The sequence below is a fragment of the Macrobrachium nipponense genome, chromosome 8 (genome assembly GCF_015104395.2).
Source record: "Macrobrachium nipponense isolate FS-2020 chromosome 8, ASM1510439v2, whole genome shotgun sequence".
In the NCBI taxonomy this organism is placed as follows: Eukaryota; Metazoa; Arthropoda; class Malacostraca; order Decapoda; family Palaemonidae; genus Macrobrachium; species Macrobrachium nipponense.
In genome coordinates, this window is record NC_087203.1 from 11,688,994 (window position 1) to 11,715,118 (window position 26,125).

General features: G+C 41.0%; 1 protein-coding gene across 4 annotated transcripts in view; it reads left to right on the forward strand.

The window, feature by feature from the left end:
- The window catches only part of LOC135222612 (E3 ubiquitin-protein ligase Bre1-like), a 244,141-nt gene that overhangs the window by 166,820 nt on the left and 51,196 nt on the right, over nucleotides 1-26,125 (forward strand). For all 4 annotated transcript variants that reach the window (XR_010316299.1, XM_064260707.1, XM_064260709.1 and 1 more), the window contains 3 exons: nucleotides 8,542-8,658; nucleotides 24,600-24,776; nucleotides 25,011-25,174. Coding sequence is in view for 3 of the 4 variants with exons in the window: in XM_064260707.1 (XP_064116777.1) it covers nucleotides 8,542-8,658; nucleotides 24,600-24,776; nucleotides 25,011-25,174 (458 nt within the window). In the remaining variant the exon portion in view is untranslated. The remainder of the gene's footprint in view (nucleotides 1-8,541; nucleotides 8,659-24,599; nucleotides 24,777-25,010; nucleotides 25,175-26,125) is intronic.

The window sequence follows — 26,125 nt, forward strand, 5'->3', positions numbered from 1 at the left end:
ACGTCTCCACACACTCGCAACATCCACACTAAATCGCCTCTTGCAACACCCAAGGATGCTCGGAGGCAAGCCCCCTGGATCTCGATCGAGGCCCCTCATACACACTTAGTCACATCGCCATTCGCTTCTTCCAAACCACTTTCTTCCAGAGTTACATTAACTCCCTCGCTACTGTCCTCCAAATCCCATTCACTATCTCATCTACCCCTTCTAACTCTTGTTCTAACATCTCTCGTAGCTCTGTTACCAAATCACTTACCTCATTTACACTCCTGCCAAACTCCCGAAGAGACTCATTCATACTGCCAACCACATCCTTACTACTTGATTCCCTTCCTGCTGAAATCTCATTAAACCCCAACAATTCAAACCCACACACACTATAAGTATCATTCCTTCCCTCAAAGTCATCCATATTACATGCCTTATCTACCATTTTTACCCTAACACTAACCCCTCTATCATGCAGTTCACACTTCTCCCTTTCATTCCCTTTCCCTACACTCTTTCGCTTACTTTTGTACTCAACCAGCACCAACTGCCAATCTTCCAGACCCATTTGTTCACTGACACTCTGCTCATACTGATTCAACCATTCACTCATCGCACTCCCCTGAACATACTGCGGTACATCTTTCCACCTACTCAGCTGACTACATATAGTGTGACCTCACTTCACCCATACTTCCATCTACTTGCAATTTCCCCAAAAAATAACAATCCACTTGGTCTCACTAACAAAATCTCATACGGCCCCTCAAATTTCTCCCTTACCTTACTCACATTCATTCTTCCTCTCTCAATTACCTCTTTCAGTACTTTATCTCCAACCTTAAAACTTTCAAACCTTTCACTTGCTTTCTTCCACAAATCCCGATCACTCCCAGACAAGCCCAATTGTGGCCTAACAATCTTTTCAAAATTTAACGCATACTTGGAAGGAGACATAACCTATACTCTTCTGCAGTGTGGAGTTGTATAACCACACTGCACGCCCTACATACATATCGCAATCGTTGTCACATTTACTCATCGTTTGTAAAATCTCCATCATCATTCTCACAGTCCTTTCAGCCAAACCATTCGCATTGGGCATATACAGAATGGCATACACATGCACAATACCCCACTCTTTCAACATTTCGTCAAACTCCCACCCCACAAACTCAGGTCCATTATTGCTCAACATTCTGGCAGGCTTACACACGCATTGGCAACATCACTTGACCTACCATTCATGCAACAGTTTCACTCCTTTTATCCTTGATGGAGACCACATAAGCAAATTTACTCGTGATCCACCATCACAATTATTCCCATGAGTCCTCTCCCAGTCCTTGGCAACGAAACACAATCAATCACAAACATCTCAAACAGCTCTTTCATCTGCACTCGCAACACAGGCAGATTCGCATGCACATGCTGATATTTTCCCTTCTGACAGTCCTCACATGTAACAGCCACATCTGTACAAATTTTGTTCTATCCAGGCGCATTCAATCTCTCTCTCATACATTCTCATAACTTGTTCTTCCCCATATGCCCAAAACGATCATGCACCAACAGACACATACTCACAGCTGAATCAACAGAAAATACCGGCACATACACTTCTCTGCCACACATCCCCTCCTGATGCAAAAAATTTAATATATTTTTACACACTACCAATGCCAATCTTCCACACGCACACCTCCCAAAATACATTGTCGCAATTTACTAATCTCCATGCACTTATCTTGCATTTGTTCAATCTCCTCACTCAACAATTCATTCTCACTTCTAGCAATATCAATCATACCCACAAAATTTGCTACGAACACACCATTATCTTGGATTGTAGTTATTTTCCTACCCCCCTTTCTAAGAGTTCTGTTCCCTATATCTATACTTAATTCATGCATCCTCAATAAATCTATTCCTATCAAAAAACGGGCTGCCATATCATTCTCTCTGATAACTATAAAGTTATTGATTACTTACAAACCCCCTAACTTAACCCTCAACTGTACCTCCTCCCATACCAAAACACTTCCTTGCCCCAACTCATGTATTCTTACACTTGTAGACTGTCTTTTCACTTCCCAATCGCACCTCTCGAGTTCACTTACTACTGACTCACTTACTAAGGAAACTTGCTCCCCCGTATCAATCAAACTACAATACTCATTATCATTTACTCTTACAAACGTCGCCGTTTTCCCTTGCGTCTTATGTATGCACACATTCCCTGCCACATTCAGCTGGTTACTCACATCACAATTGTCCTCACCACATTCATCCTCAGTTACCTCCCCACTTTCGTACTTCAGAGTCAAATCCCTTTCATAATCCCCTATTCTAACCACCAACCAATTACAACCATTTTCTCCACACTGAATCCTCAAAACTCCATGCTCTCTACTTGCATTCAACCTCCTCCACTACTCAACCAGTCTGTTTCATCCACAATACAAAACCACCAACAACAATTGCACCAACATCTCCTCTTCCATACCCTGCTCCTCTGTATATGCCCTTTCCTTCTGTACTTCACTCATCAATTTTGCACGCAGCTTATCTACACTCAGGCATTCCCTCATCCAAACCCTTATTCTCCAAATCTTTTAATGCCATAAACTACAACTAACCCCTCAGGCAATTTATTTGGGTCCCAGTCGCTCTTCACAGGACTATCACCCTCACCTTACATTCTTGACATCGCATCAGCAATTACATTTTTACTCCCCTGTAAATATACTCTTAACTTAAAATCAAACTCACTCAAATATTCAATCATCTTCACGATCTTAGCATTCACACCTGATAAATTTCCTCCACAACTCAGACCCAAAAAACCCTTCAACTCACGCATGGTCTGGGGACGTGGACATTTTTTTACCTTTTGCCCAAACTTTTCACTCTTCATTATACTACTTTCACTCACCACATGACCAAGAAATACCATCTCCCCAGCCAGCCACGTACATTTCTCAAGCTTCACTTTCACTCCAACCTCTTCCAAGTGTTCTGACACCCTTTCAAGCAGTTTCATATTCTCTTCAACAGTCTCACCCACAATAAAAATTTCATTTATAGACACAGTCACCTTCTTCCTGTCAGACTGGCCAAAACTGCATTCATTGCCCTTTGGGAGGCGGCAGCCGCATTAGCCAAACCAAAGCTCAATCGCTTAAATTGATAATGACAACTGCCACTTGAGAAGGCTGTAACAGGCCTGCTCCCCTCCTCAAGAGGCATCTGGTAATAGCCCTTCACCAAATCTAACTTCGTGAATACTCTCATTCCATGTATCTTATACACACAATCGGACACCACATTCATCGGAAATCACTTCTTCACAGTTACTTCATTTACCCTTCTGTAATCCATGCATATCCTCAGACTTCAATCTGGCTTATGTACTGGGGCTATGGGACTATTCCAGGCACTTTCACTGCTCTCGATCACTCCCATTCTCTAAGTTCCTCACACTGTTCCTCAGTCTCACGGGTAAGAGACAGGGAAAAGTGTCCGGGACGTTAATATATGGGGGGTATCATCTTCCAAAGCTATCTTGAATTCTGGAAACTTAGATCACCTAAAATCCTCATCACCATGACTCAACACACCCCACCTATCCCACATCTGCATCAACTGTTCCCTTTTGTTGTCACTAACATTTTCATCCACCTCAACTCTTTCTTTCAACTCGTCTTACTTCCGATCATCACCTTCTTTCATGCTACCTGTCATCACCTGCCGTACCTTAACATATCTTTCGTCGTCCGCATTCACTAACATAAACAACAACCCCACACAATCACCTTCATATATATACCCTGCACTCGCTTTTTTCTAACACTCGGCAACGAAGCTACAAATACCCGAGGATTCCCCATATTCAAAACCCCGTCGTATACATGCACACTTGCTCTTACCAACTTGTTCACATCCACACCCTCAACTATGTATTCACACTTGCCACTGTTGGCAATCCCAAGGCTATCCGGCCACTCAACCTTCACACTAACAACTTCTCCGACCTCACGTGGCACTTTCACCCTCTCTTTTGCAACCAATGGCACTCCTTTCCATAACTTACTGTCTACTTTTCCATCCTTATCCAAATACAACTCTCCATGTACATTCCCTTTCATACGCAACTCAATCATATTCGTACTCGGATGGACCACCGTCCCACACCTCTTCAAGAACTTATACCCTAGAAACATGTTGTACTTATCGTTAGTCCCTTCCAAATCACTCTCATTTGTTACTACCCTATCAATTTCTATTTTCTCACATATCCCTACTACAGGCATACCTAAATTCCCTATTCCTCGTACCTCCCCTTTACAATTCTTAATTTCACACTCACTCTGCAACTTATCTCATGCATTCTTAAAAAGAACATTTACACTGCACCCAGTATCAATCAAAGCATCCAAACATATCCCCTTGCAATATACTTGTTCACTCATACATACATTCATGTGCTCTACTACCAAACCCTTTCTCATGCGGCAATCCTTCTCGCACATGCATCACTCTCACTGTTCGCACACCAGAGGACCCACCCAACTGAATCCCCTCTTAATTAGTTTCCCAAACTGTTAGCTTGCTTCACTCCCTTTTGTCTACACACATTCACCACATGACCTTCCATTCTACAACAACTTTCACACTAACTCCTTACACTCATTTATCCCTTTGTCCCCAAACTTTTCCTGGCTAATGTTTCCAACCTGCACACATACATTGACAATGACTCACCAACATTCATGCTTGCTTCTTCAAAATCATGCTTTCTCCTATATCTAATGCTACTCTTTATCCTCTTTGCCTGTTCCACAATCCTGGCTTTCACACACTCATACGGCACCTTCCCTACACTCATCAGTACCCCATACATACTCAACAAAAATGCTTATAAGAAGTTACCTAACTCTCTTGCCCAAATTCTCTTGTTATCTCCGTACTTAGCCACACAATACTTCTCATACTCTAAATAAAAAAGTCCCATATGTCCCTACTACCATATTCCTCATACTTCTCACATCAGGGTACCTCTCTCATATACACAGCCTTTCGCACTTCCTGCTCACTGACACTCACTACTTCTATTCTGACCTTTCTTACCCTCTTCTGAATATAACGACTACTTCCATACTCACATCCATGCATTTAGTCATACCTTTCTTACCTCTCTTCTTCCTACTTACCAATTCCCACTTACCACTTCATTCATTCTCTTCTTATCTTGCCCACCATCCTTACTAATCTTCCCTTTAGCCCTTTCCTTACTCTCAACCTTCTTACCCTTCTGCTCTGATCTATCCATATTCTGTACCTTCTCTTTCTTCTCCTCATTTACCACAACCGTATCACTTTCCTCACTCACACTTTCATCCACTTGTTCTTTCACTTTCTTCTTTCTTAATCACTCCTGGCCCGTCGCAAGACCCAGTAGGCCTACATCCTACAGCTCCCTCTCCAAAAAACCCTTTCATCATCTTCATCATCTCTTGCACATCACTCATCATCGATCCCAACTTTTCATCTGCCCTCAATCATCTGCTATTCCACTCCTTTCACTTCTTAATTCATTTCCACTTTCCACTCCTTAGCATTCCTCTCATTTCCTCTAACTCGCCCTTTCCTCACACTGTACCCTCAACCTCTCACTCTCCTCTTCCAATTGACCTCTCACTTCTCTCTCCAACCTCAACTCATTCAGCCTCTCCACTTCAGTTAAACCTTCCATACTCATTTTCCTTCAATCATACAACTCACCACACCAACCGTCCTGCAGCTGCCACACCAGTAGTCCCATGTTGGGTGCCAATGAATAATGTGGCGTGATCACAAACCAAAAAAGCAAAAACTCAAAACACGTGTACTTACCAACTGCTTGACACACTCAGGGCGAGGAGTTGCACTGTCCGCTGGATACCGCCATCATAACACAATACACAACAACCACACAACAAATCAATAACTACACAACAAAAGACCACTGCACAAATAATCACAAACAACATAAAAAAACAACATGGCAAGCCAACACAAACACAACCCCCTAACAACGTCTCTAACACACAGCTACAACATTCATACACAGCAGAAACTCACAGGCACAACAAATTCAACAATACTGGCACAACAACCTTCAAACATACAATACCAACAATAATTCAAACAACTTCAAAAAACACACAAAAAAGCTGACCATCAATAATATTCAATACTGCTGCCAAAAAACTGACTCTCCACTACAGGCTCTGATCACAGTCTGACTCAGAATACAGACCAGACTTGTGACCGACCCAACAGACAACAACCCCTTGCTGAACGAGCAATTCGTTTGCTCACTATCCACTCACACAAACATAAACAACCTAACAAGCCAACAATTAAAACAGCCAGCCACTCTCTCTCTCTCTCTCTCTCTCTCTCTCTCTCTCTCTCTCTCTCTCTCTCTCTCTCTCTCTCTCTCTCTCTCTCTCTCTCTCGCAACCCAAGAAGACATTGTCAAATGGAATAAACAGATCGTTCCTCCATATGGTGTTTGTCAAGAATCCCTCCCATTTGCTTTCCAAGAACAGCCTCTCATTCTTTATTAGGGGCCTAATATCCAAAGCTCATTCCCAGATACTGGAGGAATCGCTTCTGTTGCTTGAAGTGAGAGGGCAGAGGTCAGAGCTGTGGCCACCTCCCTTGCCTTTAGGCATAACTTGTTTCTTTCTGCTATCCTTCAATCAACTCATTGGAAGTGTAAGTCAATATTTGTGTCATTATTTGAAAGAAGTAGAAACAGTGTTCAAAAATTGCAGTACCCTTGGCTTGTAGTGTGTGGCTGGCATGGCATTGGGTGAGAAAGCATAGGAGAGACATGATCTCTCTTCTATCTCTTTTCCTTGTGTCAAAGATGTCAAGTTATGGGGAGGCGGGGGTAACCTGGTACCTAGAGGACCCCCCCCCCCCTCCCCTAGTTTGTTGGTTGGTTGGTTAGTGTAATGGTAACAAGTTTACTCTAGTCTTGTTATGGTACTGTGCCCAGGTCAAGGGGATGAATATTTTAGCTTGTCTTGTCAGCAGTCAGCCATATCCCCCCCATTGCAAGACCTCCACCAATGTAGAGGCGACTCCCGGCTCAATGCCGTGCCACTACAGGACTTGTTAGCCATTCCTGTAGTTCATTAATAACATTCCTTTAATGCATTGAGTTAATTTAGTCCATTCATCCCACCCCCAGCATTGTGGGATTCAGCTAAGTAATTACTTGGTAAGTTACTTTTATAATAGATATTTTTATAAAATGAAGTTTTATAAATATACTTGATAAGTAATTACTAAATCAGAGCCTGCCCTCCTCCCCTCTGATTTTCATGGACTTAGCAGCAATAAATGAGCCTGCCCTCCTCCCCTCTGATTTTCATGGACTTCGTAGCAATAAATAAGAATGACGCTTTTGGCTTCTGTTGCTTGCAAGTTCCCATTGCTGTGGGCAGGACCTGTCACCCCCGCAATGCAACAGTCACTTGCGCACAAAATTTTAGAAATTTGGGATGCTGTGCAAGGCTAATCGTTAGCTAAGTAATTACTTGGTAAGTATATTTATAAAACTTCATTTTATTATAAAAGTATAATTTTCAAAATTGCCTAACCTAAAAAAAAAAAAATCTTATATTTAATCCCAATGTTTATACTACCACAGCGTTGTTAAATAATCAGTTAGTTGTGGTTTACCAACATCATCATCTACTATTAGTTTCTAAATGAAATTAATTTGGAGATACATTTTATTCATAAATTATCATAACTGGGTGTAAACAATGCAAGGTAATGTACCTGTAAACGCAATTAATGAAGTAAAAGTGTAAATTAACCCATTTCAGACATTGCTTTTGCCTCATCTAAAACATTTTTCTGTTCCGAAATCCGAAAAAATCCAAAAACTGAAACACAGCTGGCCTCAAGGATTTTGTAAAAGGGATTGTGAACCTGTATCTAAGATTTAACAAAGAAACCGATTATATCTAGAATGCAGATGGTTGCTTTACATACATTAAGCTCCCTCATTCCTCCACTTCAATTGAAGGCTGGGTTGAGTTCATTCTAGAGTGAAGCAGGTTAAATTTGGTCAGTTGTTCAAGTATAAACTTCACTTATGGAGGTTTTCTTCAAAAGTCATGAAAAACCTGCTCTTCAAAATCTAAATCATAAGGCATTGGTTTCGTTCCTGTAAGACTTTTAACTTTTTTTCATTTTACCTTGTCAGATTTGTTTTCTGGCAGTCTTGAAATGTGTTATAAATTTTTATTTTATGCAGATGTATACGTAGTACTTTATATTATGAGCCACTATTTAGGATTATTTTGAAATTAGAGGATATGAAGTGAATTTTTTTAAATTTAGCATTATAAATAAAAACTTTTAAGAGATTGTCAATTTTTGCACTTTTTGTTTTGAAAGTAAGCAAATTTCATTTTTGTAATATTTAGTAATGATAGGTAAGTAATAGTTTTCACATTAATAACCACTTTTTTACTTTTATAGTTAAAAAGAGAAATTGAAGAGCTCCACCAAAAACTTGCTGTCAGGCAGCGAAGCGCCAGCGTCAGTGAGAGACAAGATAGTGTTAGTAGTGACCGTGGTGATGGAATGAAAGAGCAGGTAATCTTGTTAGAAATACTTTTCATTATTTGCTTTTATATTTTTCATAATTTACTTTAACAGAATAATCAGTTTGATGTTTTCTTTTGTTTCCAAAAATTATACAGTCCAACCTCTTAAATCAGGAAACCTTGGGACCTGGCCACTGCCGTACCAAAGAAAATCCCAGAACAGAATACATCCCTAAAAAATGAAGCCCCTAGGTAAAAATAGTCTTGCAAGATAATTCCACTTGCAAATAGATTAATGTCTGACTTAGCCTACTACTTGGCTAATTCTGACACTGAGCCTACTACTTGGCTAATTCTGACACTGCTTTTTTATAATTTTATTATTCATATATTTTATGCATTCAACTTACCTGTCAAGTATATACTTAGCTATAGACTCCGTCGTCCCGATAGAAATTCGAATTTCGCGGCACACACTACAGGTAGGTCAGGTGATCTACCGCCCCGCCGCTGGTGGCAGGAATAGGAATCATTCCCGTTTTCTAAGACAGATTTTCTCTATCGGCCGTGACAGCAACATTGTTGTTGTTACTCCTGATTTGATTTTCGTGTTTTTTCATCGCTATTGATCTTCTAAGCCGGTTATTTTGGTGACGTATTGGATCTTTGGTTTGGCATACTCTTTCGTGGACTGTTTTTTGGACTTGGTTTTGGATATTTCTCATGATGTCGGATTCTAGCTTTACGGTTAGGATGCATGGTGAGGCTACCGAAAGCTTCGGTAGACCCTCACACAGTTGTAAGGGGTGTAGAAGGAATGAATGTTCAATTTCTAACATCCGTGATGAATGTGTAAATATGAATGAGGAAGAATGGAAGAATTTAAATTCATATTTAAGGAAATTAGATATGGATAGGGCTAGGAAGGCTTCCTCCAGAAGCGTAAGTAGGTCTCGCTCTAACGAGCCTATTAAATTAACACCTAACCCTAAACCTCTATCTTCTTCCTCTAGTACTAAGACTGCAAATCCGGCAACGGAAATTGCAGATCTTAAAGCTGCGCTACAAAGGATGGAACGTCAAATGGTGACGTTGAAAGGTAAGCACAGTGATAGTGAATTAAGTGTCCCTAGTGCAGTGGAGGGTGCGTCTGATCGGCTCTGTCTCGCTCCCAGGCCTAGACCTCTTCCAAGCTCACAGGCCCAGAGGAGAAGGAATGTCGAAAGCCTTACGGAGGTTACGGAGAATCCCCACCGATCAGGCGTCCCCTCGGCAGATTCTGTGACGACCCGAACTGCCAAGGATCGCTATCGAAAAAGCATCCTAAAGAAGTGTTTTTCTTCTTCAGATTCTTCACCGAATGTAAGGGGATGGAGTTCGATTGGAACTGTCACGCCCCTAAAGAGAAGTTGGAAGGGCTCCCAACTTTAGATTAAGCCCTGAGCTTTTTCTCCCGATCTATCACCTTGTGAGAAAGAAGAAAAGGAGATTGGTTCCTAAACGGAAATCGGAGTTTCCTTCCGCTTCTAGACATCCCTCACCTGAATCAGGGAAGGAAAAAGAGAATGCTGCTGCGAAAATTATCCTAAATGTGCAGGAGCAACTTTCGGCCTTAGTAGGAGTTTTTACTAAGGAAACTCCCAGGAGAAAGGACTCTTTCCTTCCTATAAAGAAGACGAAGGGAAGGAAAGAAGAAACGGAAGTTTCGGCTTATACTCAGAGGAGTATGAAGAATGCGCCAAAAACGCCAACCTGGCGCAATGCGCCAGATGCGTTTGAGACTCCATACGAGTCAGAAGAGCCAGAAGCGCCAGATGCGCCATATGCGCCAGAAGCGCCAGCATGGCGAAATGCGCCAGAGGCGCCAGATGCGCCAGATGCGCCAGAAGCGCCACCCTGCCGAAATGCGCCAGAAGCGCCACCCTGCCGAAATGCGCCAGAAGCGCCAGCTTGGCGCAAGGAATCACGAGCGCCAACCCGGCGCAATGAGCCACAAGTGACAAATAAGAGACGGACTTCTTCCAAAAGACAATTAAGCCAAGAGGATTTGTTTAGCTTTCGGAAGGATAAACCTTTACCTGACAAGGACTCTAGTTGTCGCACAAGCGGCCGTATTCCTTGTCAGGACATAGGTGGTTCCGGAGAAGGGAAAGCGATAGGAGAGGACATCCTTCGTCTGACAGGAGAGAAAGGTGTCGCACAAGCGGCCATCGCTCTTGCCAGGAGAAGGATAAGGTCGTTTTGCAGGATCAACCTATCTCTCGTAGGGACGCAAGTTATCGCACAGGCGGTCGTCGTTCTTGCGAAAGTGGGGTGGATGTTGCAAGAGGCCAGTCTCCTGATGGAAATAAACAATCCTCTTCGGAATTGGATTTGGAAGAGATTTCGGACTGAAGATCACTCGGCTTCCAGGGTTTGTCAGGATTACAAGACGCTGGCAGCCCTCTTACTTCAAGAGTTTGGGGACTCTTTAAGCCCGACTGCTCCTCCTTCTCCAAGGTCCTTATTTACAAGCACGAAGGTCCCGAAACAATCATCTTTTATTAAAATGAAGCCAACCATTTCCATGAACAAGGCTCTCCGATTCGTAGGAAATTGGTTGGAATCCAAGGAGAAGGCGGGGAAGACAGTCTTTACCTGCCCTCCTTCTAGACTATCAGGAAAGAAGGGAATTTGGTACGAGACGGGCAAACCACGGGGTCTTGCTCTACCGTCCACTGCCGAAGCAGATTTTTCGAATCTGGTAGATTCGTCTAGGAGACAAGCCTTGTCATCAGCAAAGATCACATGGGGGACTTCTGAGATGGACCATCTCCTCAAGGGATTGTTTAATGTCTTAGAAGTTTTTAACTTCTTAGACTGGTCCCTTGGGGTGTTGGCAAAAAAGACACAAGAGAAGGAATCTCTTAGTCCAGAAGTCCTTCATAGTGTTCTTTCCTGTATGGACAAGGCGGTTCAGGATGGATCAGGAGAGGTGGCCTCTCTGTTTGGAACTGGTATTCTGAAGAAGAGAGTCTTATTTAGCTCTTTTCTGACGAAAGCAGTTACTCCTACTCAGAGGTCATCTCTTCTGTATGCTCCTCTGTCGGACCAATTGTTTCCTTCAAATCTGGTAAAAGATATTTCTCATTCTTTGACAGAAAAGGCCACACAAGATCTCTTGGCCCAATCTGCAAAGAAATCGAGGACTTCGGGTCCTACTAAGAGAGAGACTCGGGCTCACCAACAGCCCTTTCGAGGGAGTACCTCGGCCAGACCCTCTTTTAAGAAGAGAGGAGTGCAGAAGAGAGGTAGGTCTTCCTTCAGACCTATCAAGAGAGCGAAATGAGACAACAGTCCTTCAAGCACCGGTAGGAGCCAGACTTCGGAAATTTTCCGAAGAATGGGCTCGGAGACAGGCAGAAATTTGGTCCCTTTCCGTGGTAACAAAGGGATATATGATCCCCTTTCGAGACAGACCTCCCTTGACTACGAACCCGAGGGAACTGTCAGCCCAATACAGGGACCCTGCCAAGAAAGAAGCATTATTGCAACTGGTAGAACAGATGTTGCAAAAGGAGGCCATCGAAGTGGTTCGGGATCCGCATTCCGAGGATTCTACAACCATCTTTTTCTGGTTCCGAAATCCTCGGGGGGGTGGAGACCGGTCCTGGATGTGAGCGCATTGAACCGATTTGTGGAGAACACAAAGTTCTCTATGGAAACATCAAAATCGGTTCTTGCAGCTCTTCGTCCAGGAGATTGGATGGTCTCCTTAGATCTACAAGAGTGGCATACTTTTCATGTCCCCCTGCATCCATCATCGAAGAAAATATCTCCGATTCATGATGCAGGGGAAAGTATACCAATTCAGAGCCCTATGCTTCGGCCTTTCAACGGCCCCTCAAGTGTTCACGAGGCTAATGATGAATGTTGCGAGATGGCTACATCTAGAGGGGATAAATATATCCCTTTATCTGGACGATTGGCTAATAAGAGCAAAATCGGAAATTCAGTGCTTGAAGGACTTGGAGAAGACTTTGAACTTGACAAAATCTCGGGGACTGCTCGTGAATCTCGAGAAATCACAAATTGATCCCCAGACAGAACATAGTCTATCTGGGGATACAGATGGATTCTCGGGGTTTTCGGGCGTTTCCATCTCAAGACAGAATTACTCGAGGCTTAGAAAAGATCTCGAACTTCTTAGAGAAAGAACGGACCTCGGCTGAGGGAAAGGCTCAGTCTGGCTGGGCACCCTTTCCTCGTTAGAGCAGTTCATTTCCCTGGGAAGATTAAATCTCAGACCTCTGCAATTTTATCTAAAGAGGATGTGGAGTCAAAAGACAGGAGACTTGTCAGACGTTTTTCCCATCCAACAGGGGATAAAATCCGACCTAAAGTGGTGGTTAACCCCATTAACAAGGAACGAAGGGGTGTCCCTCTTGATTCGGAACCCTCACCGAGTGTTGTTTTCCGATGCCTCGGAAACAGGTTGGGGAGCAACACTGGGTCCAAAGGAAGTAGCAGGTATTTGGACCAGACAACAAACTACTCTGCACATCAATGCGAAGGAACTCCTGGCAATTCATCTAGCCCTGGAATACTTCGAAGCGGAAGTCAGAGGGGTGGTAGTTCAAGTCAATTCGACAACACACAGCTCTGGCTTACATCCGGAATCAAGGGGGCACCTCACTCTTTCTCTCTGAACGAAATAGCGAGAGCTCTATTAACCTGGACAGAGGAACGGGGCATTATTCTGCGTACAAGGTTTGTCCAAGGAGTAAAAAACCTAAGGGCAGACAGGTTGAGCAGAAAGAACCAGGTTCTCCCGACAGAGTGGATGCTCCACTCAGGAGTCTGCAGACAAATATGGTCACTCTGGGGGAGACCCCAGATCGACCTGTTTGCCACGTTCCTCTCCAGGAAAATAGACAACTTCTGCTCGCTAGAAGAAGATCCCAGAGCCACAGCGATCGATGCCTTCCTCATGGATTGGTCAGGCATAGATGCATACGCCTTCCCCCATTCAAATTGCTGGGGGAAGTAGTAAGGAAATTGTGGCATCGGAAGGAATGAGAATGACTCTAATTGCTCCCTTTTGGACTTCCCGAATCTGGTTCACAGAGGTACTGGAATGGACGGTGGACTTCCCCAGATCTCTATCAGACACAGACAGGACAGATCTGCTCAGACAACCCCACTTCGAGAGGTTCCACAAAAACATCCAAAGTCTCTCCCTGACTGCCTTTCGACTATCGAAAGACTGGTCAGAGCGAGAGGCTTTTCAAAGAAAGTGGCAACTTCAATTGCTAGAGCCCGCAGAGCCTCTACCCTGCGGGTCTACCAATCGAAGTGGGAAGTTTTTCCGTAGATGGTGTAGGTCGAAGAAGCTGTCCTCTTCCAATACCTCTGTAACCGAAATCGCGGATTTTCTCCTCTTCTTAAGAGAAGAATCCAAATTGGCCGTATCAACTATCAAGGGATATAGGAGCATGCTCTCAGCTGTTTTTAGAAACAGAGGGCTGAATCTCGAGAATAATAAGAATCTTCATGATCTCATCAGGTCTTTCGAGACTAAGAAATTGAGATCGTCGATTCCCCCGAGTTGGAACCTGGACGTTGTCCTAAAGTTCTTGATGTCGGACAGGTTCGAACCTATAGATAAAATCTCATTCAGAGATCTTACTAGCAAATGCATATTCCTGTTGGCTCTAGCAACTGCTAAGAGGATCAGTGAATTGCATGCTTTGGACTCTCGGGTGGGATTTAGAAAAGACTCGGCTGTCATTTCTTTCCAGGATCTTTTCCTAGCAAAGAATGAGAACCCTTCTAAACCTTGGCCTAGAAGTTTCGAAGTCAAGGGACTCTCTTCTCTAGTAGGAAGAGAGTTGGATCGGTCCCTTTGCCAGTCAGGACCTTAAAATTTTATTTAGAAAAGAAGACACAGCTTCAGGGATGTCGACAAGGTCTTTGGTGTTCGTAAGAAACCCCAAGAGACCTATGTCAAAGAACGCACTGGCGTTCTTTGTCAGAAATGTAATTACCGAAGCTCATAGGAATTGCCAAGAGAACTCTTTAAAGCTGCTGAGAGTGAAAAGCTCACGAAGTCCGGGCTGTGGCAACTTCCCTTTCTTTTACGAAGAATATGTCCATGAGAAACATTTTAGCAGCAACTTATTGGAGGTGCAATTCAGTATTTGCATCCCACTATTTAAAGGATGTTAGAATAACATACGATAAATGTTTCGCTCTTGGACCTTATGTATCAGCGGATACTATGCTGGGAAATGGAGCAGACGCTGATCCTTAAATTTGTTTTTAATATTTTTAATAATTAGTTTTAATATTGTTGTTGAGTTGTGGGTTGCTAGAAAGGATGTTCGGGGATGACTCCTTTCAATCGTAGTACTAACCCCAATGAGGATCAGGTGATCGGGATTAGTGTCGTGCTCTATGATCATGCCAATAGGCAAGGTGTTTTGTCATGTAAAGATGGTATTAGGACAACCCCATTGACAAAGGATCCATAAGGTTTCCTGAAGCGTAAGTGGGTAAGGACCCCCTGTAACAGACCATCAAGAACTCTTAGCATGAGGTCACTACCTCGCTGAGGCTCTTGAAAGCGATACGGGCTCCTAGGCAGTAGCCATGAAGTCTTTCGCTAACACAGGTAGGAATCAAGGTTTTTAATTTTATTACCTACAACATATGTTGTTTCCTGTCTATTTCAGTAGATTAGCTGTCTCTTACCCTCCGCCAAAGGTGCCAATCAGCTAAGTATATATTCTGACAGGTAAGTTGAATGCATAAAAATGTTATTGTCATGATACAATAAAGTTTTATGCATACTTACCTGGCAGATATATACGGTGTATGGCCACCCGACCTCCCCTCAGGAGACAGGTGGAAGAGAAAATCTGTCTTAGAAAACGGGAATGATTCCTATTCCCGCCACCAGCGGCGTGGGCGGTAGATCACCTGACCTACCTGTAGTGTGTGCCACGAAATTCGAATTTCTATCGGGGACGACGGAGTCTATAGCTAAGTATATATCTGCCAGGTAAGTATGCATAAAACTTTATTGTATCATGACAATAACATTTTTAACTTCATCAATTTATAACTATACTGTATAATATTCATTAAAGTGTACTTTATTTAACACATTTAGCCTATATATCCGAGTTAGCCAAATCGTAATTCAACTACAGTACGAAACTTCTCAGAATCTGCACATTATTATCGGTGACTTTCATATCCTAAATTTCATATCTTCATAATTATTGCTATTGGTTTTTTCATCATTTATTTTGATTGTAGAGGGTAGTGAGATGAAAAAAATGATGGATGAATTCGGCGATCACAGTGCATTTGAATGTCGCTGTCAAAATGTAAACAAAGCATACTGCCATCTATTGAGAAAAATGAACACTAAACTATTTGCTAATGAAATAAACATTTTCTAGTGTAAATAAAGATTTATGCTTGCACTTTTTACCTCTAGTATCATCTGATCTCATGGGTGGCTTATCAGATAGGTAAATACACAGTTACAGAAAAGAAATTATCAAAACTGTATCACCTATGTCTTTCAAACACAGAGTAAGAAATTCATGTATTGCCAAATGTCTCATCGTTTTGGTTAAAAGTTTTGACTGGGTAGAGCCTTCTCAAGTGGAATATTTAAAATATATATTTATAATTATGCTGTCTTGAAGTTGTAAACAATATGTGGCACTACCCTGGTGGTGGCACAATGAACTAATGGCGGCTGATTCAAAATCGAGCCGAATCATGGAAGTTCCCAGACCATAGAGTGCCGATTTTAAGAGGTTCAACTGTATTACTAAGTGATGTATTATCCTTATTTTTCTTTGTAGAGGTAATGGTTAGGTAAACCTTTGCCTAAATATTTTTGTATGTATCATCCAGTTCAAGCATTATTCCTTGCAGGATGTCAAGTATTTTATCTTGAAAGGGTAATTGTTTTATTTTTTTTAGTAATATGTGTGCAGTGACTGGAGCCGTAATATATACTAAAATTTATAGTTCAGTATTTGTGTGTTTAAGTCATGCAGTTGGGGATTTGGATATTTGTTTTTTTATTTTGAATTATTAATTAATTAAATAATACAATCAGCAGCAGACTAAGGTCCCACATAGGAGGTTTGAGTTCCCTAGGTGAACAAGACTGCTCAAAGCTCTTGAACAACAGAGAATTCCCATGATGAAGTGATGTCCATGTCATTCAGATGAAGAACTTATCCTAAGGCAGCCCTGTAGCATTTGACAGCAGAAACAGAAGGAGGTTTCTCTGTTCTGATAAAGATCAGAAAGTTCACTATCTGCTGAACAGAGGTTCCAAGCAGAGAGAAACCCTGTCGACAACACCAGTCACAGTAGATGTCCCACTTGCCCTTGTACACAGCTGATGAAGACCTGAAGTAGCTGGATATCTGAGTCGGTGCTCTGTAAGAAAGCTCTCTTGCTTTTAAGAGATACTGGACAGTCTCCAGCCGTGAAGAGATAAGGACCCTACAGATTTATGGTACCTCTCCACATTAGGTTGGCAGAAAAGGTTGTGCCAAGGTGGAATTTCTCTCTGCACTGCTGAGATAAGATATAGAAGATCCAGGAACCACTCTGCTCGGGGCCACAAAGGAGCTACCAGTGTTATCCTGAGATTCTTGAAACCCAGTACATACAGAGGGAAGGTGTAAACTTCCAGGTTGTCCAAAGTATGCGGAAGGGCGTCCTCCTCCCCAGCAAATGGATCTGGGACCATTGAACAGTAGACCTCTAGCTTTCTGTTGAGCTGTGTAGAGAAGAAGTCTAACATGGATTTTCCCAAAGTAGACAGAGGAGATGATAGGATAACCCTAGGGGATGCCATATTATAAGGTGCTCTATGCAGATACATGCTAAGTACCTTACTGTCAACTTGTGCACTGTCAAAGTGATTCACGTTCTAGACAGAGGAGGTGTCCTCTAACTGCCAATAGAATGCGCATCGCCAACAGAGGAGACATCCTATGAGGATATTTCCTATGATTACACAAGATCAGTATGCTACTCAACAGAGATCTCCTATGATGATAGGATGCCAACCCCCCCCTCCCCAACCCTTTTTTTGACTAAGGAACCATCTTGGTGACGTTCCTGAGCAGCATAATATTTCCCATAGTGACAAGAAGAACTAGGATATTGAGGCACAGAACAGGTCTTGTTATACTTGGATATATAAAAGGCTAAGTTATGAATTGTACCCAACCTAACTAACCCAATCCCAAACTCTTGAAGAATGGGAAAATCATCCTCTTGTACGAGTCATGAACCAGAAGAACATGCTGCAGGTTATTGAAGAGCAGGTTTGATAAAGATAGTTTCGAACTAGCTAGGCTAGGCTAAGAACTCAACTACTTAGGCTGGGCTAAGCAAGTCACCAGACCTAATCCCACTAAATTCATGAAAATGGGAGATACTTCTGATTATATATTATGTATCAGTTTAGTCAAGAGTTATTTCATCTTTATTGTTATTTTCTGCATTGTCGATATATGGTAGATATCTTATGTATGGGCAGCATATGGTTGATTTTAGGTGTCTATTAATGTGTATTTAAGTTGTGTTGTGACGTCATAGAAGACAAGATGGCGTCGGCATCTGGTGAATGTAAACAATAACACTGGCATAAGGAGACATGTGCGTGGGTTGTTTTGTTGGTAGGAGAGAGTTCTCTGTCAGATAGAAGTTTTTGGATTATAAGTCTTGTTGTGGTGTTGTTCGAAGGTTTAAGCTGGAGTATATTGGCGGCCCTTGGTTAGCGGCAGGTGTTCCATTCCTGGCCGCCGACGCTAAGCGATTTTAAAGCCTATGGCCGCCGCACATCTTTTGGAATACTAGATCAGTTAACAGTGCCCTAGACCAGTCAAACAGTGCTGTAATCCCTCAATGGTGCAATAAGTAAAATTATATTTATGCAGTATAGTACTATAGAATTTACTGTACAGTAGCACTGTACAGGCGGCCCGCGGTTAACAGCGCAATCACTTAGTGGCGAATTGGTTTTACGGCTGTCGTCAAAAATATTAGTTAAAAAAATAAGGCATTTTCAGGTATTTTTACGGCACAATTTTTGGTTAACAGCGCCGTTGTCTAACGTAGAAATGCCGTTCGGACCATAAAGGTTATGCAAATTATATTAACAAATTTTATGGAGTTATTACGTAGGTATTAGGGTAAAGTATATGCCTCTGACACTGTTCTACGACAAAAATATTGAGTTACTTAAGTGCAAATTTAGCTGTGGATGTGTCGATATATAAATGTTCATGCTTTTATGTTTAAAATTTGTATGAAAATCTATTAATTATAGGGGATTTTTATTTCTGTGCAGAAATATGATACAAAGGCAGGTTTTGAAACTGCCCTTCACGTTATCAAATTCTATGTTTTTTCATGTTCGTTCTTGTAAGGTGCTGCCTGCCGCTCTTCCGAAAATATAGAGTTAAAAAAAGTGCAAATTTTTAGCGGTCGATGTGTCGATTTTATAAATATTCTTGCTTTTATGTTTAAAATGTGTATGAAAATGTATTACGTATAGGGTATTTTTATTTCTGCACAGAAATATGATACAAAAGCAGCTTTTGAAACTGCTCTTCACATTATCAAATTTGATGTAATACATTTTCATCACCTTTTAAAAATAAAAGCATAAACATTTAAAAAATCAACACATCGATCGCTAAATTTGCACTCTTTTAACTTAATATTTTCGGAAGAGCGGCAGACGGCAGCTTACAAGAACGAACATGAAAAAACATCGTATTTGATAACGTGAAGGGCAGTTTCAAAAGCTGCCTTTGTATCATTTTTCTGCACAGAAATAAAAATACCCTATACGTAATACATTTTCATACACATTTTAAACATAAAAGCATGAACATTTATAAAATCGACACACCGATCGCTAATTTGCACTTTTTTTAACTATATTTTCGGAAGAGCGGCAGGCGGTGGCTCACAAGAAATAACATGAAAAAACATCGCATTTGATAACATGAAATGCAGAAATAAAAAAATCCCCTATACGTAATACATTTATAAATCGACACATTCATAGCTAAATTTGCACTTATGTAACTCGATATTTTCGTCATAGAACAGCGTCAGAGGCATATATTTTACCCTAATACCTATGTAATAACTCCATAAAATTTGTTAATATAATTTGCATAACCTTTATGGTCTGAACGGCATTTCTACAAATGTATGAACTCGTTAGACAACGGCGCTAGCGGCGCTGTTAACTGAAAATTCTGCCGTAAAAATACCTTAAAATGCCTTATTTTTTTAATGAATATTTTTTACGACAGCCGTAAAACCGATTCGCCGCTGAGCGATTGCGCCGTTAACCGTGGGCCGCCTGTAACATTATATGCAATATGCTCAGAATGGCATTTGGCTAGGGATTGTCCTCAGAATTTTCATAATAGGAAGAAAACTGAAACAAAATGAAGAAATTAAGCAGAAATTGGGCCAGAAGTTTATGTAAAAGTTAATATAATATAGGAATGTTGTGGGGAGTGGTTGATGCAATTTTAGACAGTGTAAATCGACAGTTTGCAGGGAATTGTAACTAGCATGCATTGTCATGGATTTGAGTCAGGAAGAGTTGATGAGAATGAAGGACACTAGGACAGAGTCTAATAAAGTGTTTAATTTTGGTGGAACATAAGTCAAATGGAATAATGGAAATACTACCAATGATATTAAAAACAAGAAGTGTATTTGAAGACAGAAATTCTGCAGGGTCCATATACCATAGCTACTAGGTAAGCTAACCATGAGCAAAATGGATATAACCATAAAAATGAGAGAAAACTGTGTCATATTAGAAGTATTAGGGGGAATGAAGGTAAAGTTAAGAGAAGACAAACAGGGTCATTTAAGAGTACCTATAATGAGGAGGAAGGCAGAAAAATTATTACTGGAAGGTTGGAAGGGAAAGAGGAAAATTAAAAGCACAATGAATAAATTACATTTACAGTTTGGTCACGGAAGTGGAGATAAAATATGGAAGCTAACAGAGGAAGCACAGTGGAGTGATGGGTTATAGAGAAAGAAAAGAAGGAAATAAAAAAGTAACTAATGGACCTGATTGGAAGTTATGAGATATGTAAAAGATACAAAATAAATGCAGCTAAACCAGTAGTAGGGTATACTTGGAGAAAAGCATTTAATGAAGTTGTTGTAATGGATGTGGGAGATAGAAGAGAGAAAGTTCTTGTGTGGATATGGCAACAAGGTATTGTCAGGCTTATTGGATAAAAGATAAGAAACCAGAAACTATAATAAAGAGACATTTTGATGGCTGGTTTGCTATATTTGGAGCACCTTCTAAAATATTGTCGGACAAGGGTGGAGAATTTCAAAATGAAAAAGTAAGGAGGATGGCAGAAAGATGGAATATTAAAGTAATAGCCACAGCATGGCAATCTCCATGGAGCAACAGATTATGTGAAAAGACCGTAGGCATGTTCAAGGGAAGTGTAAGAAAGATGATGGAGGATGAGGAAGTAGATTGGTCCAAAGCATTGAAATGGGTAGTGAGTGCTAGGAACTGCCTAATCAATAATGGAGGTTTCTCTCCTAACCAATTAGTATTTGGAAAAACCCTTTCCTGCCTAACCTAATGGGAGAAGAGAGTTCAAGTCCTGCAAGCAGAGAGAAAGGGATGGAAGAGAGTATGGTAAGGGACACTGAATGCAATGCACAAGGCCATAGATGTGTTTATAAAAAATGAATCGTAATAAGAATTACGTTAAACAAAAACATCAGAGAACATAAATTTGAAGAGGCAGTGGTGGGAAAATGAGGTTTTCTATAAGGGAAAATGAAAATGGAGAGGACCTGCTCAGGTAGTGGGAGTATCAGGGAAAACAGTAGTAGTTAAACATGGGGACTCTTTAAGAGAAGTAGCTAGAATACGCGTTACTAGGATTCAAAGACTATCACCAGAAGCAGAAAAGATATCTGCTATAATAGGTAAATCACATCTTGTGAAAAGTAGATGTGATGGCCCAAATGAAGGAAATGTAGATAGGCAGGAAGGAGAGGAGATAATAGTGAACTGGAGAAGGAATGTAGACGCAGAAGAGGCAATAGAAAGAGATGTGGTAGAGGAAACAATGGAAGAAATACCAAAATGCAAAAAGGGGAAATAGAGTTAGAGCTGTAAAAAACTATACAGGACAAGTAGAAGAATGGACTATATTAAGTCTTGCAAGAAAAAGATCAAGCAAATCATGGGCTGATTCGGGAGCCACCTCTCAGCCCTCAACCCTCCTACAGTGACTGGCCTAGCCCGCAGTATCGTTCTCCTGAACATTCTGATTCTTGACTGTATTTTGGTGCCCCTGGGCCAGAGCTGTAAGAAGCTCTCCTCTTCCAGGCACCACTGGTCATCCAGGTGCCCAGTGCCTTCATCCAAGCATTCAGCACCAGTGGTTTCTTTTGAGTGGCTGCTGTCTCCCACATTCGTGGCACCAGTTGACAAGCACCCAGCACCAGCCAAGCACCCGACTTCCGTTCTTCCATGCTTGAGTCTAAGGACCGATCTTTAACGCCCATCAAGCGGCAATTGGCGGATTATGGGCTTTTTACAAAAGGCTCCCGTTTTGGTTAAGCCTCTTCAAGACCCTCTATTGTCTCCATTTTATTTTGATGAAGGGGAAGTGGATCAGGAACTGGCTCTGTCAGCTTATGCAGCGCTGTTAAGGTTTTTCTTTGCTCCCTATCTTGACATTCTTTGCTCCAGTTTCTCCTGCTTCTATCTTCCTCATGAGGAATCAGCCTGATGTCAGCTATTGTCTGGCTAAAATGGTTTTGTCCTCTTCTAAGAAGTCTGAGGGAAGTCGATGAATGGCTCTCCAAAAAGAGGGAACAGGGCAAGATAGCCTTTGCCTACCCTCCTGTGAGACTTAGGAGCAGAAGATATCTTACTTACGCTACAGAAGATCCTTCCCTGGGAGTCTCTGCCTCCTCCCAGGGGATTTCTTGTGCTTAATTGACTTGCCTTGGCATTTGACCTTTTCTTCTGCCTAGTTAATGGTTTCTGTGGCAGAATTGGACCACCCCATTAAATATATTTTAAAGGTGTTTGAGGTATTAAGGTTTTTTGACTGGACAGTTGGAGCTTCAGCTAAGAAGATGGAAGACTGCCCTGTTCTTGCAAAGCACTTCACTGCAGATTGGGTAGGAGTATTGTCTTTTGCAGACAAGGCAATTAGAGACAGATACCTTGAAATAGCTGCACTCTCTAGATGGGAGTACTGGAGAAGAGGGAGCTTTGGTGCCCATTTATAATGAAGGGAGAACTTCAGTACAGAAATTGGCCTTACTCTTTCTGCCTTAGACCATTCTTATGTATTTCCTCAAGGATCAAGGAAATAACCTGTCCTCCAAAAGAAGTTCACCTAGGATCTTTTTGCCTTGCCTCTCCAGCCACAGCCCATTTGTGGGGGTAGAAAGAAGTTTCCCTCCAAGTCCCGTACGATGATAAGATTCTCAGCCAGATCTATTAAGGAGTCCACTTTTAGACCCTCAGCTGAGAGTGATGTGCATGTCCTTCATGCACCGGTAGGTAACAGATTTTGGGAAAGGTGGAGCAACAGAGGACAGAGGCTTGGATAGTTGAATGTTTCTATTATTTGTCCTTGCAATCATCGTGTTTCTAAGCCATACATATTCAGGCTCTCTAGTCATCCTTGGTAACCTATTTGCCTGATGGATGGAATTAACTCTGTGGCTCTTGCTTGTACCCTTTCTAATCTATTTATGTCCTTTCTTAGTGTTGGTGACCAAAACTATACTGCGTATTCAAGATGAGGTCTAACTATTGATGTCTAGAGCTGCAGCACCATTTCTTTGTTTCTGTATTTGAACTGCCTCTATGAATCCCACTGGTTTCTGTGCCTTCTTTTCAGCTTTTATGCACTTTTGTGGAATTTAAGTCCTTGGTAATAATAACTCCAAGGGTCTCTTCTTCATCTACACTCTTTATGTCATTCCCAAGCAGCATGTAGTTGGCATGAGGGTTGTTAATCCCACACCAATGTCATTGATATAAATAAAAAACATGAGAGGGCCAAGGACAGAACCCTGAGGAACTCCACTTGTCACGTCTGCCCATTCTGAGAGAGAGAGAGCGACGAGAGAGAGAGAGAGAGATAGAGCGAGAGAGAGAGAGAGTAGAGGGATGAGAGAGAGAGAGAGAGAGAGAGAGAGAGAGAGAGAGCTAACTAGCTGATACATCACTACATTATAAGCACATACAATGTAAATTATTTTTATCAGAAAAATTTGTATTTAGTCATGAGCACAATTTTAAAAAATACAGTATTTAGTGAATAAATGGTGTTGCACTATGAAAAAAGATAGTGATAATTTTAATTGTAAAGAAAACAGGACAACTTCAATGCGATAACTTTAATTGTAAAGAAAACAGGACAACTTCAATGCTATGAGAGAAAATGGCTATGCTTATGTATACAAGGGTAATGAGATTATTGGTTTTGCTGTTTACATTAATATTTGAGAATGGGTAAATCGTTGTTATAAGCATTTTAGGGAGTGTATATATATGAGAGTAACATTTGTAAAACCGTACTAACCTAAGATGACTCGGGAAGGTTTGTAATGATTGTTTTGGTGTATTTATGTTTGAATTGATATTAAATTAGTATGATAATTTAAGGTACATTTTGTCTTAAGATAGGCTCTTATATGTGTTATAGTTTAAGGGGTGCAGGTTATTGGGCAGTTATAAGAAGTTATATATAAGTAATTTTAGAGGGGATTTTGCAGTTCCGCTGTTGGTTTCTGGAATCTACCCCTGCGAAAAAATGGCGGAGCACTTTATGGCTCTTCTTATAGTACAAACCAGTTTGTTGGATCAGTATAGTTTCATTGAATGCTGTATTACGTAGATATTAACTTTTTCGACAGGCAGTGAAAGAAGAAGGCAGTGAATCATGTGATTCATCTGGTCCAGCTACGGCTATTAATCAACAAACTTGGACACCATCAGGAGGAGGGGGAGGAAGCAGTGCTGGTGGCCCAAGTGGAGAAGATAAACCTGAGGGATTGGATGTTAAGAAAGAGGAGGCTGAAGAAGAGACCAAGGTATTTCAGGCATGATATGTATTGTTTCTCAGGATAGTGTCTTTGTTACAGTGCAAAACATTCCAAGTAGGAATGTTTTCTATGTTTAGTAACATCTCTTGTAAAATGAAACTACAGTTTTTGATGGTTACTCAGTGGTAGCTGTGATTTTATTTAAGATTTAAGTTGTTTATGGTTTGCAAAATTTGTATTTAATATTTATGTATTTAAATTTTGGTATGTATCTTGTCACAGGAAAATGATGAAAGTGATAAAAAGGATGAAAAGATTAAAAAGGAAGCAAAGAAAGAAGGTAAAGAAAGTAAAGATACAAATATAAGCAAGCAAGCCAGCAATGCTCCCCCTGCAAAAGATTCCAGAGAGAGTGAAATTATTCGGAACCTGAAATCAGAACACAAGTAAGAATATATACAAGTTTTATATCCAGTTCTTCTTCATTGTGGTTTTACCATCTAAATCTTTGTCATGTTCATTGGTTTGTTTTACATATAAAAAATTTGTCAAAAAAAAAATTGTCTTTACCATACTATTAAAACCAGATCACCGCCCTTAGATATAAATTGTAGTAATAATTAATAATACAGGGGTACCTCGAGATACGAAATTAATCCGTTCCGAGGCGGCCTTCGTATCATGAGTTTTTCGTATTTTGAACCGCATTTTACATTTAAAATGCCTAATCCATTCCAAGCCCTAAAAAAACACTCCAGTAAATTATATTTCCAGGCCTACAACACATGTTCTAGGGTTACAAGCCGATCCGACGGAAGAAATGTGATTCCAAAAAGGCAAAATACTGTACATACTTGAGTAACATTCAACTCCATGTAATGTTCAACCCCATTTTTACTGCATATATTAGGACTTTAGCATATGTCCCTTAGCAATAAGCCTAGCCTATGTTAGCGGTTGCTACTGTAGCCTAGTCTATGATTCTGACATCTAAACCTAAGAAGCTAAAAGCTTAGAATATGACAATAAAATGTATAAATAATCAGTGTGTACTCATTTCAAATAATTATTAATCAATCATTAACTATAATACACAAACAAACAAACAAAAAAACCTTCCAATCGTTTGTTTACATTCAGCTCTTATGAGTACCGAACGAACGCCAAGCAATCACTTTTCCTAGGACACAGTAAGCCATAAATATTCATTAGTATCCCTCTTCAACTAATGAAACTACCAAACAGTATAATAACCATTCATTTCTATTCTTTATTCTATCTTTACCTAATGGAGATACCGAGTTACTGACAGCTGTAATGAAACATATACGTAACGTAATATTAAAACAGAAGAAGGATTCTAAAAAATACGTATTTGTTGGCTTCGATGATAGCAG